At 44.6% G+C, this 20,410-nt stretch overlaps 1 protein-coding gene across 9 annotated transcripts in view; it reads left to right on the top strand.

Moving 5' to 3' along the window:
• Positions 1 to 20,410, top strand: part of SIPA1L2 (signal induced proliferation associated 1 like 2) — a 246,944-nt gene that overhangs the window by 148,455 nt on the left and 78,079 nt on the right. For all 9 annotated transcript variants that reach the window (XM_027531068.1, XM_027531061.1, XM_027531063.1 and 6 more), the window contains exons 4-7: positions 927 to 1,060; positions 2,801 to 2,989; positions 10,685 to 10,859; positions 15,749 to 15,852. In XM_027531068.1, coding sequence (XP_027386869.1) covers positions 927 to 1,060; positions 2,801 to 2,989; positions 10,685 to 10,859; positions 15,749 to 15,852 — 602 coding nt within the window. The remainder of the gene's footprint in view (positions 1 to 926; positions 1,061 to 2,800; positions 2,990 to 10,684; positions 10,860 to 15,748; positions 15,853 to 20,410) is intronic.

Here is a 20,410-nt window from a genome sequence, read left to right as displayed (position 1 = left end):
AAGGTGACATTGAAAAGGGATAAAAGTGAAAAAGGAGGAGGTTGTTAAAGTGATTTTGCATACAGGGTGAAAAAAACCAGCTTTGTAAGTGCGCACCTTGGAGAATGGACTGGGCAGCAGTTCATTAAGAAGTAAATGAATAACACCTGGGGCTTTGCGTGGCTCGCTCGCTTAGCGTGGATTATTGGTATGAAGGTTTGCTAAAATCTAGAAGCAGCATGAATAAACATTTGCGTATTTGCACCGTCCGTGTTGTATGGGTTGGACCACATCTGAGTGTTGTGTTAAGTCTGGGTCCTTGCAGAAGAAGACACTTAAAAAGTGTGGTTGGAGTGAAGCTTTTATACTTCTTTCAGCAGAGCTCACTTACGCATCCAGAAGGGCTTCTCCCAGAGCTGAGCTTGCCATCGCTGGCAGCGTTCAGACTGGAATATATGCTTCATGACGGGAAAGTTTTTCTGGGTTGTGACCCCACGGCCAAGACCATGTCTGGCACACAAGTGTTCTGTGAGTAAGAGACTAGTGATCATGTCTTAGGAAGAATGTCCTTGCAGGTCCCTATGCTAGCCGCCTCATAGTCACCTACCAGGTGGGCACTCAACCCAGTGCTCTGTGCCGTTCTAGAGCACTGCCTGGGGGGATGGGGCGGGAGACGGGAGTGGGGTTCAGGAGGGGGCAGACATATGTATACCTGTGGCTGAGTCATGTTGAGGTATGGCAGAAACCAACGCAATATTGTGAAGCAAGTGTCCTCTTGCAATAAAAAAGAAAAGTGCATCTAAGTTGGAGACAAAAAAATTGATCACATTTGTGGGAAATCCTGCACCAGAGACGCTGGTGCACCTTCTGGACTAGACACACAAGTTGCAGAATCCCCATCCTCCTCCTGCTTCCTTCTTCTCATGCCTCTACTTTCTCCATCACAGAGCATCAGAACTACTTTGGAATCGATGAGAACCTCGGCCCTGTGGCAGTCAGCGTCCGGAGGGAGAAGGTGGAAGACCCCAAGGAGAAGGAAGGGTCCCAGTTCAACTACCGGGTGGTTTTCAGGACAAGTGAGGTACTGGGCGCGTGTGGCGTCTGCCCCGGGCTGGGCCTCGGGTCACTGCTCGGGTTGTTTCCCACAGTGTGTGGCTTTTATTGTCAGTGTTGCTCACACCAGTTAAGATGACTGAAAGGGCTTAGACTATTTGGTTCCGAGTGAAATATTTGCAAACTTGTGATGGGTGTTAAGTGGCAGCGATTTTACCATCACCTTACAGGACAGAAAGGATAAAATCATCAGAATGCAAGGTTCTTGGGCATAAGGCAGAGGACAAATCTGAACTATATGATTCATGTCAAAATTGAAAAACAACTTTAGAATCAAATGCAGAAAACCAGGAAGCCACCCATGAGGTGAGTGTTGGCTTAGCGTGTCTGTGAGTCCAGGAGCTCCGTGGACCCACACGTCCTCCCACCAGCAACCAGGTTACTCCCCCACTGGTCTTGCTCTGAGTGAAAAGTGCGGCTGTAACACAGATGGCTGATGCACGTAGATGGGAATGTTGATTTAAAGACCCAAATCTGATTTGCACTTTAGTTTTTATCCTCTTGACCATTGTAATTAGATGGCAATGTGTTGATTACACAGTCCTGAATGTGTATTTTGGTGACTCCTGGGTCTGAGTTCAGAGAGCCCCTCAAAGGCTTTGCCCAAGCCTAGTACTCAGTGTCTACTTGGCTGTGCATTGGTATCTTATGGCCCAGGTTCTGTGCCATAAGTAGGAGAAACAAGCCCTCTCTGAAGATGGCATATTTTAAGCTGTGGACCTGTGCCATCCAGTTCAGTAGCTGCTAACTACAGGAGGCTATTTGAGTTTAAGGGAATTGAATAAGAAATAAGTTTCCACTGTCACACCTGTAACAGGTCACGTGCTCCACAGCCACTTGGGGATGATGGCTCCTGGGCCAGCCAGTGCAGCGGGAGGACGACCTCATCACTGCAGAGAGTCTTGTTGGACAGCGTGCCCTGGGCACTGTCAAATGCTAGGCGCCACTGTGACCTCCATCACTATGGCTGCTTTGTAGCCAGAGTGGAGGGTAGGGGGTGGGGTGGGATGAGAGCCAGGCCTCTAGGCTGGCAGTGCTGCTGGGTTTCCTTTCTCGGCACATTAGACCTGGGGTTAGATTTGCTGTGTCAGAACAGTGACTCCATGAGGACATATCACAGATGGGGAGGAAGAACCTCCTTGGACCTGAGTCACTTGCCTCTAGAGGTCTCAGAGTGGCCCCACCCAGCCTTGGGAATTGTCAGCAGTGGGAAGTTAAATAGAAGAACATGAAGAGTAGAAGACAGAAAAAAATAAGAAAACAAATACAAAGGAAAAATACAAAAAGAAACAAACAAAACAAAAAGTGTAGAAGGAAAGAAGATGACGGTCCATGGGAGAACGGAAAGGGAAGGACGGAGGAGATGGCTACGACTGGCCCAGCCCTGTGGCTCCTGGCTAGTCAGCACTGTTGGCTCTGATTGCGGTGGGTGTGTCTTTATGTCTGCTTGGTGGGGCACTGCCCCCTCCTCCTCATGCCTTGGGCACATCTGGTTACATCAGCCCCACCCAGCTCCTTCCTGACTTCTGTATACCTCTGTGTAAAGACTGATGAAGGTTGAATCTGCTTCTTCAGATTGAGAACTGTAGTCTCTTGTACTCACTTAGAAAAGAGCTTTCTCTTTCTTGCTCTTTTTTTTTAAGGCAGTTGAAACATTATGCTTTAAAGAGTCAAGGTTAACTGAAGTGTGTGCTATTTTGCCCCACAGCTGACAACGCTGAGAGGAGCAATTTTGGAGGATGCCATACCCTCTACCGCCAGGCATGGGACTGCACGTGGGCTCCCGCTCAAAGAAGTTCTGGAATACGTCATTCCTGAGCTCAGCATCCAGTGCCTGAGGCAAGCCTCCAGCTCACCCAAGGTCTCAGAGCAGCTGCTCAAGCTCGATGAGCAAGGGGTGTGTATCACGTACGAGACTGAAGTGTGTGACGCTTGGTGTCCATGGTCCTGAATGTTTCAGCGTTTTCCCATCCATCTTCCTTTTAAGACTATTTATTTTTAACGCCTTAAAAGCATTTTCTCTCCAGTTTTTCTCAAATGTGCCTGTATTACTAGTTAAGATGCCTTTATTATTAAGTAATGCATCTCCTGCTGAGTTGTGACTTGCATTGTTTTTTTAAAGATGATTGTGTACTTGTTTTATTTTTAAAATTATTTATTTATTTTTGGCTGTGTTGGGTCTTTGTTGCTACACGGGTTTTCTCTTGTGGCCAGCAGGGACTACTCTCTGGCTGTGGTGTGATGACTTCTCATTTTGGTGGCTTCTCTGGTTGCATGCAGAGCACAGGCTCTAGGCGCAAGGGCTTCAGTAGTTAACGTATGTGGGCTCAGTAGCTGTGGCTTGCAAGCTCTGGAGCACAGGCTCAGTAGCTGTGGCTCAAAGGCTTAGTTGCTCTGCAGCATGTGGAATCTTAGTTCCTAGACTAGGGACTAAACCCCTATCCTCTGCATTGGTAGGTGGATTCTTAATCACTCGACCACCAGGGAAGTCTGTGACTTGCATTATTTTTATCAAGGTCTGGTATGTCCCAGCCAGCAGGAGCAGATCTGATTCATGACTGTTAGGGATCGCTGGTGTCTTTCCCCAGGGTTTTTGTAGTTGTTGTTGTTGTTTTTAAATTTATTTATTTCATCTGTTTATTTGGCTATGCCTGGTCTTAGTTGCAGAATGTGGGTCTGTGATGTGGCATGTGGGATCTAGCTCCCTGACCAGGGGTCAAACCTAGGCCCTCTGTGTTGAGAGCATGGAGTCCTAGCTGCTGGGCCACCGGGGAAGTCCATCCCCTGAGTTTAAAGAACTCACATTGGACCTTTCCCTGAACTATTTCCCTGAATTTATTGTTGTTTACTGTGTGTAAAACATCAGGTTTACGGATGGCAGTGAACAGCATGCATCAGGAAAATCGAGACGCTAAGACCTAGTCCTTACTCTTGGGGAGATCACTATGACAGAGCACAAAGGCCCTTGCAAGGCAGAATGTGGCCGTGGTGGGTTTGAAGAGGCAGAAGTGCAGTGTGTTCTGGGGAAAGAGATTTGAGTAGAATTCCAACAGGGAGATATGAGTACTTAGCTCTTTTAGAAACTATGACTCTTTTCTTTTCAAGGAAGGGGCACACGCAGGGAAGCTGAGAGTTAAAACAACGACAATAAGCATAGAAGAATGAATGCTGGGCTAAGGCTTATGCACTTGATATGGAAGGCAGGAGGAAGCATTGAAGGTTTTCGAGTGGGACAGGACATGATGGTAGCTGTGCTTTAGGAAGATTATCTCGTAGAAGGGAATTGGACAGTCAGGTGAAGGTAGAGCTTCATAGTGGCCTGGAGCTCAATTATATGATTATTGACATCATCCGGGAGAGAATGATGGACAGGATGTACCCAGAAGATGGAAAGAGGTCTTTTAACTTCAGATGCAAGATAATTTGTAGGCAAAACTGAGAGGTAGGTGCCCAAGAGTATGCAGTTTGTTTTAAATGAGTGGATTTGTGTTTAAGTCCCTCATGGCTTACACAGTTAAGAATCTGCCTGGAATCCCAGAGACCTGGGTCAGGAAGATCCCCTGGAGAAGGACATGGCAACCCACTTCAGTGTCCTTGCCTGGAGAATCCCATGAACTGAGGAGCCTGGCAGGCTACAGTCCATGGGGTCGCAAAGAGTTGGACACAACTCAGCGGCTGGCACTTTTCACTTTTCTTTCACCTGGTTTAAACAAAAGAAAAAGACAATTGTGATGTGGTTCCAGAATTTTCCAAGGAAAATATTTTGGCACATTTTGGAGGGAAGATGTGGTACTTCCTGGTTGACCCAGTAACACTCATTGTATTGTATTGGTAGAGTGTTTGATCCTTGGATGGCTGGAATTCTAAAAGAGATGAAGTTTTAATTTTTCTAGCAAATTAACACTGCATTCTCAGCCAGAGGAAGCAGACACCATGATATTCGGAATGGATAATCCTGAGATCTGCCTTTCTCAACATTGAGGCCTGACATATTCAAACCAACAACTAAACCTGAGTAGTTGACTTCTAAAATTGCACAGAAGCATTCACCATGGTTATCACTAGTAAAGTGTGTGGTATGTAATGGCCATGAGGCAGCTGAGAAAATCCTGTTGTCATGGAGGGGCAGAGCAGGTGTGTTGCTGCTGGTCTGGGGACTCAGGGTTCAGGTGGGCTTGGTGTGAAGCATTTGTCACTGAGCCAGACTTGGGTCTGCTTGCTTGCACAGAGTCAAGCCAGGTTGTGGTGAGGGTGAGTGCAGTGTTTATTTTAAGGAAACCAGTCCATCCTATAGCCCCAATTATATGTTTCCAGTGCTTTTTCTTTTGAATTATATTTACTTGACTCTGCTATACTTTATTAATAGTGTACAATATGATGTCTTGACTTCCCACAACTCTTAATGATATCTAAAGGTATCTTAGTGGTGTCTTATCTCATATTCTAGTTTCTAAAGGGTCTTAAAAGTTACACTCATGGGTTGGGGTGTTTGAGAGTTTCTTTCAGTTAGTGCTGTTTTTATCCACTTTCCTAATAAAAAGCTGCCCAGGGAGGGAATGGGCCAATTTTATGTTACTATTCTTAAGGGGTTTTAATATCAAAAAATTACTTAAAAAGGATAGATTGTTGTTTCCTGCTTTCTTGGAGTTTGGAATCTATTCATGGTTTGACACTGAGTTTATCTGCTCCGTACAAGAAATGCTGTAATAGAGGTATAGTAGGTCCCAGACCATTCATTCCATTCTTTATGTTTGGTGAGATGTGTTGAGCAGGAAGACTCCAAGCCATGGAGAATAATAAAGAAAGTAATCCTGAGTAGTACTTGAAAGTTTTGTTACTTTATCTACATAAATTCATCAACTTCTAAGATCCCATTTTTTTTAAGACTATCCTAGTTTTTCTAACAAATGAGTTCATAAGATTATATAGATTGACTTTTTTAAAAAATTGGAGTATAGTTACAATGTTGTATTAGTTTCAGATGTACAGTAGAATGATTCAGTTATGCATATATATGTATATATATTCTTTTTACTGTAGATTATTATGGGATATTGAGTAGAGCTCCCTGGCTATACAGTAGGTCCTTGTTATCTTTTTTATATAGTGTGTGTGTGCTGCGTCACTTTAGTTGTGTCCAGCTCTTTGTGATGCTATGGACTATAGCCCTCCAGGCTTCTTTGTCCGCGGTATTCTCCAGACAAGAATACTGGAGTGTGTTGCCGTGCCCTCCTCCAGGGGATCTTCCTGACCCAGAGGTTGAACCCATGTGTCTGATGTCTCCTACATGGGCAGGTGGATTGTTTACCACTTTTGCCACCTGAGAAGACCATATATAGCACTGTGCTATGTTAATCCAAAAATGTTAATTTGTACCTCCCTACTAGGTTGACTTTGTAAAAAAAATAATTCAGGTTGGTAATGACAGCAGCAACCCACTCCAGTATTCTTTCCTGGAGAATCCCATGGACTGAGGAGCCTGGTGGGCTACAGTCCACGGGGTCGCAAAGAGTCGGACATGACTGAGTGACTTCACTTTCACTTTCATGACGTCTTACTGACTTAGAATATTATGGCATCTTTGGATTCGTTCTTAAGCCAACTGCCCCTCCAGATATATGTTCGCTCATGCACCAGTTTGCTTGAGAGGAAATCAGAGAGGTCTGAACACACGAGACTACACACTTACACAGGTGGTTGAGTTTAGAGAGGGCAGTGACAGGACTTCCCTGCACACTTGAATTTATTTTCAAGGCCATTCTGAGACTTTGTCTTTTGCTGCCTTCCTTTAAATTTAAATTTTCTGCTCAATAATTACAGAGTTTCTGGCCTTGGGTACAGAGCGTGCGGTCTTGATCCATTCTCAGGAGGCTGGGGATCGTCTGCCTGTCTATGCAGGGTCTGTGTGTTCAGCCCTGGACACAGAAGCAGTATAGAGTTTTGACAAGTGGGTGTTTTTAGTTTTTGACTGTGGTGATGCCCAAGGTTCCTGGTTCCCTGAGGTTCCCCCCAGGACTGTGAGCCTGGTGTAATTTGCATCAGAATAGTTAAGGAGGGTCAGTGGGAGTGGAGGTATGGTTAAAGGTGACCTCAGGTTTAGGTGTAGAGGCCTTAGAGACGAAGCTTGTTCCAAGAGAATTGAGGGTTTTCATTCATGGAGAGCTGGGGTCTGTCCTCCCCTTGGAATCGTGCCAGCTTTCTGATAAACCATGGGTGGGAGGGGTCAGCCTCAGTATATTGCATTGCTGTTGATTTCATGAGGTTTCTAAGAGACCAAGAGCTGTATCTTCCTCCACACAATGTCCAATTCTCTTCTTTTATTGGAATTGTGCTACACTGGCCACAGTGGTTAGTTCTCAGTTGCTGGAGATGGTTCTGTCTCCCAAGTCCCATCTCATGTCCTCTCCCACTGGCACACAGGTCACAGAGGCCAAGCTGGTGAGTGGGGGGGCGGCCCAAGTGGTGTGTGTGTAAGAGGGCATCTCCACTGGAGCAGAGTTCTGGGGCTGGGAAGGACAGCTGGGGGCTTTGAAGTCTCTCCTAGCCGCATCCATGGGCCCAGGGCTTCTTGGATGAAAGGCGAGTCCTCTTCCCAGTTGGGATGTAGACTCGCTGGTTTGTCTGAAAGCTGGAAGAAAGGATATGTGAGCGAATAGCCCTGCACTCAGCACAGAAGCCCCAAGGGGGTTTCAGTTATCTGGGTATTTGGCCTCTGCCTGGGCTTCCCTCATGGCTCAGCTGGTGAAGAATCTGCCTGCAGTGCAGGAGACCTGGGTTTGATCCCTGGGTTGGAAGATACCCTGGAGAAGGGAATGGCTACCCACTCCACCCCAGTATTCTGGCCTGGAGAATTCCATGAACTGTATAGTCCATGGGGTCACAAAGAGTCAGACAGAACTCAGCAACTTTCACTATTCACTATTCTTGAGTCACAAAAGCATCATGTCCACAAGGGTAGGGACTGGAGAGAAACTATGTGTGTCCAGAGAGGGCCCTGCTTCAGCCACCGGGGCCACCCCAGCCGCAACCCTGGGGCCAGAGATGGCTTTGCCCTGGGCTTGCTCCCCAGAGGTTGCTGCTGGGGATGGTGGGGCACCCTGGGACAAGCCACAGCTGTAGGAGGCACAGAGAAGGCAGGGTGGTGCTGGAGGAGGTGACAGGGCTCCAGGGGAGTAGTGAGCAGGGTCCCTGGGACACTGAGCTCCTAGGATGCGGTTGATGGTGCAGCCACCCCTGCTGGGTGCAGAGGAGATAGGGGTGCGGGAGTGTGTGGTCCTGGGGATGCTGGGTATGCGTGCCTGCTAATCACACCGCGGAATTTCAGGGGGACTCGCTGTAAGGCTGGGGCCAGACAACTGGAGAGGGTAGAAGAGAGGTCAGAACATCACAGCTCTGAGGAGGTGGAGAGTCATCCAGGGGTCACGCTAGAGAACTAACCCAGATTCTGACCATCACCAATGTCATCACATTGGCAGTGTCAATCCCAAGTGTTTCCTAAAGTACTTTAAGTCCTGCAGTGTCTTCTGGATCACTCAGAACAATGAGTGTTTATAGTGAAATGATGAGGCATTTGTCTTATATTTACTTTTTTTTTAAGATGATGGTCCCTTTGCAATAAATGTGGTGTCTCATTTGTTTCTTTACTTGAGTTGATCAGAAATGTTTATTCCTCAGTCCCTGGGTGCATGGAAATGTTTTTTGTCTTAATGTTACTAAAGACCCAGTAAGTAAATGTTAGTCGCTCAGTCATGTCTGACTCTCTGCCAGGGTCCTCTGTCCATGGGATTGTCTAGGCAAGGGTACTGGAGTGGGGAGCCATTCCCTCCTCCAGGGGGTCTTCCCGACCCAGGGGTTGAACCTGTGTCTCCTGCATTGCAGGCAGATTCTTCCCCACTGAGCCACCAGGGAATCAGCACAATTCATAATACTAATAGCTTAAACCCAGCATCTCACAGGCCCACACTCGGCGCCTGGAACCTTGTCCTCACAGTGTGATTTGGGTGATTCAGGCTCAGACAGGAACATCAGGCCTGTGTGCTGTCTCCACCTCCCTTCCCCGAGCCCTAGGAGCCATCGCTATAGGTGGCGCATCGGGTCAGATGGTGAACAGGGAATCATCTCTTTGGTTCCTCCCCTCCCCTGTAGCTCTTAGGGTACAGCATGCGTACTAGTGCTCTGCTGCCTGCTCAGCTCTGAGCTTCCCCAGCATCTCCACTGAGATGCATAGCAGGCGGATCCCTCCCTTTCTTGGATTGTAAGTGTCATAGGTCACTCAGATGAGACTGCTGTCATCACTTTGCTACTCAAGAGAAATTAGTACCATTTTGCCTTATTTTACTGATACAGTCATCTCTGAGTTTTGATTAAAGGCTCTGTTTTACAGTTTGGTAATAAAAGTGAACAGTGTTGTGGACAGCTGTCTTTAGGGAATTGGGGAGGGCTGATAATCCGTCAGTCTTTGAGGCTCAGATTGCTGCTATAGCAGGAAAAAGTGCCCTGCTTTTGTGATTGATGGGTAGTTCCTCTTTGGGGAAAATAAAAAAGCTGTCTCCCCTGCCTTAGGAGGAAGTAGTGTGATACCTTCCATCATGGCATGGACGGACAGAGAGACAGAATTATAGCCGGAACCCTTCAGTTGCTATTAAAGTTCTTTATGGTCTATTGTATATTTAGCAGATGTTTTCAAGATAGTCAGAAATGTAGAAATGACTGTAATGGCTCAGCCAGAGTTACTTTTATGGAAATAAGACATTGTTCTATCAATGTACATGGATCACAATTTGCAGTGGGAGTCTTTCCTCCCCAGACCATAATTTGATTTGTTTTTTCCATTACAGTCTTTCATATTTCCATGAATGTTCAAATAATGACAACAAAAAAGCATTAAGAACCAGAGAGGGAAAACTTCTGAAAATATACAGCTCTTTTTTTCTTTCTAACTTCGAAGATAATGCTATTTACTATATAGAGGGTGTAAGATGTTTGCACAGCTCTATTTTTAAATAAATGCTTGAACCTAGCTGTCTGTTTTGGAAACCTGCAAACTCCCATGTAGGCAAGGCCATTCACTGTATTTTTTAGGTTGTCTGACATTTCTCCAGCTGTTATTTTCAGGTCTCTGGGTTTGTTATGATTTTGTAGGGTTTTGCAGAATGACAGTTGATTACTTTTTTTAGCTTCTGGAAGTTGTCCTGGCATGCTTTCCTGTGAACAGAATTCTCAGCTCCTGTAATTTTAATTTTACTGAAGTTAGCTTGTGTGATGCTTTTTAATTTTTTAAATTTATTTTATGTTTTACATTGGAGTTCCCTGGTGGCTCAGACGGTAAAGAATCTACCTGCAATGCGGGAGACCCAGGTTCATTCCATGGGTCAGGAAGATCCCCTGGAGAAGGGAATAGTACCCACTTCAGTATTCTTGCCTGAAAAATCCCATGGACAGAGGAGCCTGGCGGGCTGCAGTTCATGGAGTCACAAAGTGTCAGACATGACTGAGCAACTAACAACATAGTTGATTTACAATATTGTGTTAGTTTCAGGTGTACTTGTCTGATACTTTTTGCCAAGTAATTTACCTTTCTCCCTCGTTTCAGCTGAGCTTTCAGCACAAGATCGGGATTCTGTACTGCAAAGCTGGCCAGAGTACCGAAGAGGAAATGTATAACAACGAGACGGCAGGTCCAGCTTTTGAAGAATTCCTTGATCTGCTGGGCCAGAGAGTGCGGCTGAAAGGATTTAGTAAATATCGAGCTCAGCTGGACAATAAAAGTAAGCTTCAGACTTGGGTGTCTGCACAAATTTAATTCCCCAAAGGTAGGCACACCGCAGACATCTAAGTGAGTGGTCCTGCGCCCTCCTGTTCCTGACCCCAGCAGCGGCTGAGCCAGCTTACTGGGGATGGAGTTGCGATTTCCTCAGATGAGCAGGGGGCTTCCCTGGTAGCTCAGGTGGTAAAGTATCCGTCTGCAATGCAGGAGACCTGGGCTCGATCCCTGGGTCAGGAAAATCCCCTGGAGAAGGGAATGGCTACCCACTGCAGTATTCTTGCCTGGAGAATTCCATGGACAGAGGAGTGGGTGGGCTACAGTTCATGGGGTCCCAAAGTCGGACACGACTGAGCAACTAAGCACACCCATGCACTCAGATGAGCAAGGAAAGCGCATTTCCCAAGGGCATTGTGTCTGACATACTCTCAAAAGGTCAGTTCTTCCTTCGTAACAAGAGCAGAGATCCCCCCAGTATTCTGTGAAGAATCTTTTAGTATGTTCTTTTTTCTTTTCGCCTCACCTCTGTGTTCCACCCTGTCCCACTGCAGCTTGACCAAACCTTGCATTCATTTCTGAAATGTCTAAATATTTCCACATCCATGCAGGCCATGCTTGCAGCCTTATCTTGTTCATAGCCTATTTCATGGTATTACCCGGGGAGCTGAAGCTCTGATTAAAAAGCTGATACATCCTGTTTTCCAAGGACCTTGGTCAGATTCTCTCAAGTGGGGCACCTGTGGGTTCCCTCCTATGTGTGAATTTGTCTTGTCCCTTCATTTCGATAATCCTGTTCCTTATGGTCCTCATAGACTAAATATTCAACCTTTGTATCTGTGTTGTTACTTAGTTGCTCTCAACACACCTGAAAACACCAGGTAGGGTAATTTTGTGTATTTGGGGAAATTCTGCTTATTGTCAAGCAGTGATTTGCTTCTTGCCCTTTTACTGAAGAGTGAGTAAAAGATGGATCTGTGAGGGCATCCAGCCCTCTAGGAGGGGTCAGTGGGAACCTGTCCCGGGGAGCATCAGCCAGGGTTGGAACCAAGGCCCTGTGGCCCCAGGTCTGCTCACCTTGCGACCATCAGTGATACTTGCCTACAACAGAGTGGTGCCACTCTCCCTGTGCCTGGCTTGTCATCAGTTCTGGGGTTTCGGTCTTTGTTTACCTGGAAGATAATTGCTTTACCACGTTGTGTTGGTTTCTGCCATGCAACAGTGTGAGTCAGCCATAAGTATACTTATCTTGAGCCTCCCTCCCTCGTGAGCCCCCCTCCCATCCCACCTTTCTAGGTCATCACAGAGTACAGGCTTGAGCTCCCTGTGCTGTACGACAGCTTCCCAGCGGCTATCTGTTTTACACGTGTGCTCTGTTGCCTCAGTCGATCTGACTCATTTTTGACTCCATGGACTATAGCCCGCCAGGCTCCTCTGCACACGGGATTCTCCAGGCAAGAATGCTGGAGTGGGTTGCCATTTCCTCCTCCAGGGGATCTTCCTGACCCAGGGACTGAACCTGAGTTTCCTGCTTGGCAGGTAGATTCTTTACCACACATCATTGTATATATTTGACAATGCTACTTTATCAGTTCCTCCTCACCTCTCCTCTCACTGCGTCCAGTCCATTCTGTATATCCATGTCTCCGTTCCTTCCCTGCAGATAGATTCATCAGTACTATTCTGCTAGATTCCATTTGTAAGTGCTTATATGCAATATTTGTTTTTCTGTTTTTGAAAGTGACACTTAGAGGATAGATCACAAGATCTGGAGAAAAGTTGGCTCACGTACAGGCCCTGTGTGTCTTCCACTGATGTCAAGGTTGGGGCTTGACTATTAAGTTGAATGTGCATTGCTCATGCCTCAGAAATGTAAAGGTTAGAAAGTAATATATGATACCTATTGTGAGTGTCCACTTCTTTTAAGAAAGATCATTGAGGCCTTTTCTGAATTTTCTTTCTTTTTTCTCTGCCAAACTCCCCTTACCTACAGACTACCATACAACCGCCAGCAGTGCTAGCAAGCTGCCCTTAGGGACGCCTTCCTGCAGAATGAGCTCATTCTTCATGGGCTCATTGCTGCTCTGCATGTCTGCTGTCCTTCTGCTGTGGGAGGGATGAGGGAACATTTTAAAAGCTCCTGATGTATACATTCTATAAAACTACAGCGTAGATAGTGCAAATACTTTTTTTTCCTTCTGTACAGAATTGACATCAGCTTTGAGTTTTTATGACCTAGGAGATATCTTTTATACATTACAGATGTCATGCTAATCATGTTAGCTCAAGGAAATAAGAACAAAATTTTGACATGTTGATTCATATTGTTATGAGCAAGATGTTCTATGAGAGACAAAGAAATCATGGCACGTCTTCCCTTTAGAGGAACTTTCTAAGAGTTGTGTTTCATAGAATGGTCGGATGAAAGTTATGCCTTTTATGCAGTGGGCAAGAAAACCTTAAGTTCAGGAGAATTGTGTTTAATTTTTTAATGTTTATTTATTTATTTTTGTCTGCGATGGGTCTTAGTTGTTGCATGTGGGGTTGGCATATGAGATCTCCAGTGTTGCCAGTGGGCTTCGTGGCCCAGAGGCAGGTGGGGTCTTAGTTCTCCAACCAGGAATTGAACCCACGTCCCCTGCGTTGGAAGGTGGATTCCTAACCACTGGACCACCAGGGAAGGCCCCCTCTGTTTCAGTTTTAATTCTGCCTGCTGCAGGACCTTGGTAAAATCTGGGCCATATTTTATTCACAAAGAAAATTCAGAGTATTTGGGCTAGAGTATATGAGATGTCCCCTCCAGCTTTAAAACGAGCCGTTTCTCTCTCAAGTACAGAATGACGTGGGGTAGGCACAGAAGGGCCATGAGCCGCTAAGTTGCTTTGCTGAGCTGTAGAAAACAGACGCAAGGCTGTGGCCACTTTCTTTAGTTAGGTGCAGAGATAAGACCGAAGACTGCCATAGATGACCCTGTATCTCTTTTTTAGTAGAAATATTTGCAGCAAACCCCACCAAGCTTGTGAGTTTACCTTTCCCATTGCCATGCTGATAGTTGAGATGAAAACTTTAAAAATGCTTATTTTCTGAAATTCATCCTTCAGTATGGGCTTGGGATAGACAAGCTATGACCACATTTTTTAAAGTGTTTCTCCCCCTTCCCCTCAGAATTGCACTTTTCTTTTTTCACTGCAATTTCCTGAATCTGAAGCCCGCTAACCAGACTCTTAAGCATCTGTCAGCATTTCTCGTACTGAGTTTTAAACATCTGAGGAAGTGTTATGATGGGAGTCCTTGAACCTGCGGGTTAGTTCATCCTCTGACCTTCACTGTTATTTCTTCATGGAGAGAACAGTCATCGTTCCTTCGTGACTGGTCTGCTCACTTCCAAAGCCACTTTTACTGTCAAGATCCTAAGAGAAGACAGTTGAAATGGAGGATTACTCCCTAAAAAGTCCTATGAAAAAATAACAAATATGCGTTTAATGAATAGTTAGAAGAGAAAATGTCTTTATTTGGGGACTAGATAGTATACAGCTTATTAGATGAACATCCTCTCTGACCATCTGCGAGTTGATCTACCAGTATCCATAGATAAACATTCTACATACTCCCCTTACTCATGAAATTGCCTTCTATGACTGCCTTTTCAGTGCAAAACTGTATATTTTTTTTCTAAAGTATTTTCAGGACTATTTCTGAATTGGATATAAATGCTGGAAATAAAAAAATATTACATGATTTAGAAAGAAAATAATAAATGCTCATGAAGATTAAGTGTTTTAATATTTTTAAAGTAAAAAGTTTTAAATTTCAGATTAAAAAAAAAAGAGTTAGCCCTAGGTAACTATTTAGAGTTTTCCCAAAAACCCAATAGAATAAACTTCATTTTAAATAATATTGAATGGTATTGTTCCTTGTTCTTTAAAAGGTGGAAAAATAGATATAGATTAAGGATTGTGAAAGACAGTAAGAATTGTTTACCTCTTAATTTCTGTTTATCTTTTTATCTTTATCCGTATGCAGGGTGGTTCAAAACCCCGTCCTAAAATCATTACTTAGATGTTTTATAGTCGCCATGTTGACTTGGGGCCTGAAATTCTCAGTGAGGTAATCTGTTGATGATACAGATGGGTCTTGAATTTGCAAAGAATCATTCTGCTTTTGAAAAGATGAATAGCTGTATGACTAACAGGGATTCAGATGTCATAGTTTTTTAACATGTGTCAGTGCATAATATACAGTAAGAGATCTCATTCATTCTCCTTGGTCTTAATCATATGACTGCATCGTCGCATTGCCTGTTGAAAAGAAAAGAAAATTAGTTCCATGATTCAGGAAAGAAATCCTTAGTATCTTTTGTCCTCATTTCCATACGAAGTCAATCCTGTTTCATTTTTCTGAGTTCTGGAGGGTCAAGTGCCCAAGAATAAGAATTAACTGTAAACACACACACACACGCGCGTGCGTGCAATATGGGGCAAGGACAGCTTCTGACTAGCTCAGCCCCATTTAATCATTGCACCCAGACCTGCGCCAGACCATACCTCCTCCTATTCTCTTCACCTGTATCCCTCGTGGCTGAAGCATCTCTCCCATGTGGGTCATCAGCCCTGGGAAGGCAAGAATGCAGAAGAGAAGAGAGGGAAAACCATGTGTTCAGTAGAAAGCACGTGTGCGAGCAAATGAAGAAAACCCAGGCAGCTGCCACGGGCTGGAAAGTGGTAGAAACAGTGCCTGGTGTGAGCGCAGCAGGGCCGCCACCGAGACACTGCTCCTTTATACTTGGGCCGTCTGTTCCTTTCAGTTGAATTGCCTTTTGTGATAATGACCTTCTAAGTGTTGAATTGCTAATCTGCAGTGGCCTGACTTGTTCTTGTAATTAATCTTTGTTTTCAGCTGATTCTACAGGAACGCACTCCCTGTACACGACATACAAAGACTACGAGCTCATGTTCCACGTGTGCACCATGCTCCCCCACACGCCGAACAACAGGCAGCAGGTACAGCCTCCCCGCCACTTCCACAGCACGTGCCAACCCACGGGCAGCTCTTTGATGGTATTAGTGTATTCAGAGTTTGCAAAGAATTGCTGGGGTTTTTTTTTTCCTTAAATGGCATTAATAATCTTCGACTCTTATCATTGGGAAGCATTTGGGCTTTAAAGTGATTATTACTGCACAAGTTTCATTGCACTTTTTTCTTACAAAACTTAAATACTCTCCCACACTCACCTGAATTGCTTGCCAAGCAAAACTTTAATGGGAACCAGTGTCAACCTTATTAATTACAGATCGCAAAAAAAGTCGGCAGATGTAACCTGAGCTTTGATTTCTGCATGTGGGTAGATAAGAAGAAAGTATGTTATAACTCACTTGTGGCATTCTTTAATTTTAGGAGTTTGATTATATTTGGGGGCAAACCCAGAGTTAAAGCAAAGTTTGTTTTCATGTTTAAGAAAACTGTGTTTTCCTGATGTCACTTAACTGCAATCCTTTGCTCTAAATTAAAGCACCAAAGACTACATAGTAGCTGTTCAGTAAGTATCTGTCAAATGAATGAAACTTAATTGTTGCAGAGAACTGGCCTTTTTTTTTTTATGTGTTTTCTGAGGCTCATGAAATTCCATGAAGGTTGTCAAAGGATGCTTCTTTCCGAAGAGGCTACTTGTCCTGTCCCCAGGCGGCAAGAACCACCTTAGATCTCACAGCCAGGAAGAGAAGGAGGTCCCTGGCCCCCAGCCTTGTTTGTCCTGTTTGGGGCTGCAGCTCCTCTGTTTATTCATCTTCTTGGAGTAATTGCTAGATGGGTTTTTTCTTCCTAACACTTGACCTCAGCCCCTTGTCCATCTTGTATATTCTACAGGGTTTTCTAGTAATCCGAGCTCTGCCCACTACCTTCAGAGGATCTATCTTTTGATCACATGTCTATGTTTTTTATGAGATGGAGATACAATCCCTAGATCACGTGTATGAATTTGTATACATATATTGTAAACTAAGGGATTTCCAGCTCTTAAAACATTTATTTGGAATAATGCCATGTGGACTCACTAGATATTCAGTTCGGTTCAGTTCAGTCGCTCAGTCATGTCCGACTCTTTGCGACCCCATGAATTGCAGCACGCCAGGCCTCCCTGTCCATCACCAACTCCCGGAGTTCACTCAAACTCAAGTCCATCAAGTCTGTGATGCCATCCAGCCATCTCATCTTCTGTCGTCCCCTTCTCCTCTTACCCCCAATCCCTCCCAGCATCGGGGTCTTTTCCAATGAGTCAGCTCTTCGCATGAGGTGGCCAAAGTACTGGAGTTTCAGCTTTAGCATCATTCCTTCCAAAGAACACCCAGGACTGATCTCCTTTAGAATGAACTAGTTGGATCTCCTTGCAGTCCATGGGACTCTTATTAAGAAGCTCAATTTAGACCATGCAGTTGTCCTGCAGATACTTAACGAATCATCCAATAATTAAATTCGAGGTGAGTTGCTGCTCAGAAATCTCATAGGGCTTAACTCAAACCCAGAGAACTTGTCAACACATTAGTAGAAATAGAACGAGTGCCTTTGGACCCCACTTATGGAGCGTTTGAACCCCAGGGTCCTGCCACTCCCCAATTACCTGAGTCACTTAAAAAAAATTATTTATCTACTTGGCTGTGTCAGTTCCTACTTCCAGCACCCTCGACCTTCTGTTGCGCACTGGCTCTCTAGTTGCGGCGTGCAGGCTCAGCAGTTACGGCCTGCGGGCTTAGTTGCCCTGTTGCATGTGGGATCTTAGTTCCCGGATCGAGGATCCAGCCCCCATCCCTGCATTAACCATGGGACCACGGGGGAAGCCCCTGGTGGACTCCAAACTGAATCCACTCCATTGTTTCTCAGGTGGCAGCCTCTGGAATTCCAAAGCTCATTTCACTTTGCTTTTATCAGAGCTCAATACTAGATTCCTCTACCCCCTTTTTATTGAACTGTAATTAAAATGGTGGTTTTTTGAGTTCTTTATACCTGACTTTCTTTCACTGAAACTATCCCTGAAAGGTCCTACACACAAAAATGTGGATGGAATACATGAATGCTTTCAGTTTCCCAAATGGGAGATTTAAAAAAAATAATCCCTTGCATTGAGACAGTACATCACACACTGTATAGCCTAAAGACTTATTTGGTTCCTAAAGACTTATTTTCATTTATCTTTTTTAACTTGAGTGAGAATCCATGGCATTGAATACGTTATGCTGATAGATTAGAGTTAGAGAATTGTTAAAAAAAAAAAGTTTTGCTTTTTTCAGTTGCTTTTATATATATGGAATATGTATGATCTTATATGTGGTTCATTGGGAAATTTACGTATTCAACATAGGTAATCACGTAAAAAGGATGAGAATGTAGGGTGTGGGATAAAAATCACTGGACTTGCATTCTGAACTTAACCGTGGCCAGTTACTTGCCTTGTGGCCTTGGCAAAGATTCTTAGTCTCTCAAGAAATGTGATAACTATATAATGAGGATGGAGAAGGAAATGGCAACCCACTCCAATACTCTTGCCTGGAGAATCCTGTGGACGGAGGAGCCTGATGGGCTGCTGTCCATAGGGTCACACACAGTCAGACACGACTGAAGCGACTTAGCCGCAGCAGCAGTGTATAATGAGGATGTGGTCTAGGTAGCCAGTCGTGGGTGCTTGGAACCTTGTGCCGAGAAGGAAGGAGTCTGTACCCGGGCTCAAACAGACAGGATGCGGTATGTTTGTGATACCTTCCAAAGGTCTGGACCTGAGGAGATTTGACGCACATGAGTATATCTGGACAAAATGATACATAACATCTTCCTCTTGGTGTTAGAATTCTGTGATTCTAGGGCTTTCTTTGAGGCTTCCTCCTTCTAGGTTGGATAAATCTTCAGCAGAAAAATACAGTCGTTAAGAGCAGGAATTCTAGAACCACATTTCCTAGCTACTATCTTTGTGACCTTGGGTCACAAAAAAAATTTTTCTATGCTTTATTTTCCTTTATTGCTGAAGACAGAGACTTTTACCTCTTCTCTTTTCCCGAGTATTGTATGCATACAGAGACATGCCCGGAATGCAGAGAGCAGTGTTACCATTTGTGAATGAATTAACGGACGTTTCTTAGTTGACAGAATCAGAGGAGTTAATGTGTATAAAGCACTTAAAGTAGTGCCTGGCACAGAGTGTGCTCAATAAATTTGGGGGGTTATTACAATTTATAACTTATGAGATATAGAGGACAAGTATTGTAGATGACTTAATTTGCATTTCATCATCCTGTTCCCAATCCTAAAGATTTATTAGGAAAGGCTAAGGCCTGAATAGCTAAGAAAATAAGGGAATAATTTATCAACAATTTTAGAAAACTATTTTAACTTTGATACTTAATATTTTGCTAATTGTGAGTTGTCATCAGAATATTCTGGTCATAGATCAGTGATGGCTCTTCGCAGTCTTGGAACATCGACTTTTCAGCTTTCTTGTGGATTGTGCTGCTTTGCCAAATCCTCACCCACCCACCCTGTGCCCATGGATTGTGTTAATACCAAGGGCGTAAGTGTCTGAAATGACCATCTGGGCTCATGACTGCTCTTTGAGGCCACAGCTTAGCACAGTTAACTGTACATGAATTGTGCCTCTGACATCAGCCTCATTAACACCATGATATCTGTGACTGTTTAACTGGTCCAGACGCGTCCACATCACATAGAATTTCTTGTGTTTGTTCTTATAATAAATCAAGCTGAAAGCTTATTCCAAAATGTAGTAAAAAGTACGTAGAGAGTTCACCACAGTTGCAGAAGAGTTCAATCTTTGGAGTGTCTGACTCTTACAAAGAAAACCTCGCCAGACCTGGGGAGTGATGAGGAAGCCCGTTCCTGAATGTTTTCCCTCTTCAGTGAAGTCCCCCAGGTCTGTTTGGCAGGCAGTCCGCTTTTCCCAGGGCTGTTTCCCCTGGGTGCTTGTTCCTGTCCCACTTGTCCTGTAGACAAACCATAGTTAAGCTATCCTGGGGTGTTATCAGTGGAAAGATCCCCACAGGTTAGCTTCAAACATCACGTTGGCAGAGAAACCTTTTTCTTCAAGCTAAGTATATAAAACAGATAAAGGTAGCATGGTCCTGGCACAGAGTAAACCTCCTTTAAAAAAAAAAAAAAATGCTTTCATGTTAGAACTGCTCTGTTTGCAAGGGGTATCTGAGATCCATGGAGGTCCCTAAGGAAAAAGACCAAACCCCTGGGTTTCTGAGATTCCATCTGAAGAATCCTGGTCTTTTTCCAGGGATGGGCTTGACATGTACAGCAGTAATAGTGACAGAGCTTCTTAGGCTGGAACCCTTCACCATGTAACTTAGGCAAGTGGCCAGCCCTGCCTCAGAAGGCGTGTGTACGTACTTCTCAGTCCCTCGTTGGTATTGCTGAGGAACTGAAGTGAAAGTCTTAGTCGCTCCGTCATGTCCTGCTCTTTTGTGACCCCACGGTCTATAGCCCTCCAGGCTCCTCTGTCCATGGAATTCTCCAGGCAAGAATGCTGGAGTGAGTTGCCATTTCCTCCTCCAG

This window comes from Bos indicus x Bos taurus, chromosome 28, assembly GCF_003369695.1.
Source record: "Bos indicus x Bos taurus breed Angus x Brahman F1 hybrid chromosome 28, Bos_hybrid_MaternalHap_v2.0, whole genome shotgun sequence".
Classification (NCBI taxonomy): Eukaryota; Metazoa; Chordata; class Mammalia; order Artiodactyla; family Bovidae; genus Bos; species Bos indicus x Bos taurus.
Note: the sequence above shows the minus strand (reverse complement) of the source record. Positions and strands in the feature narration are given on the sequence as shown.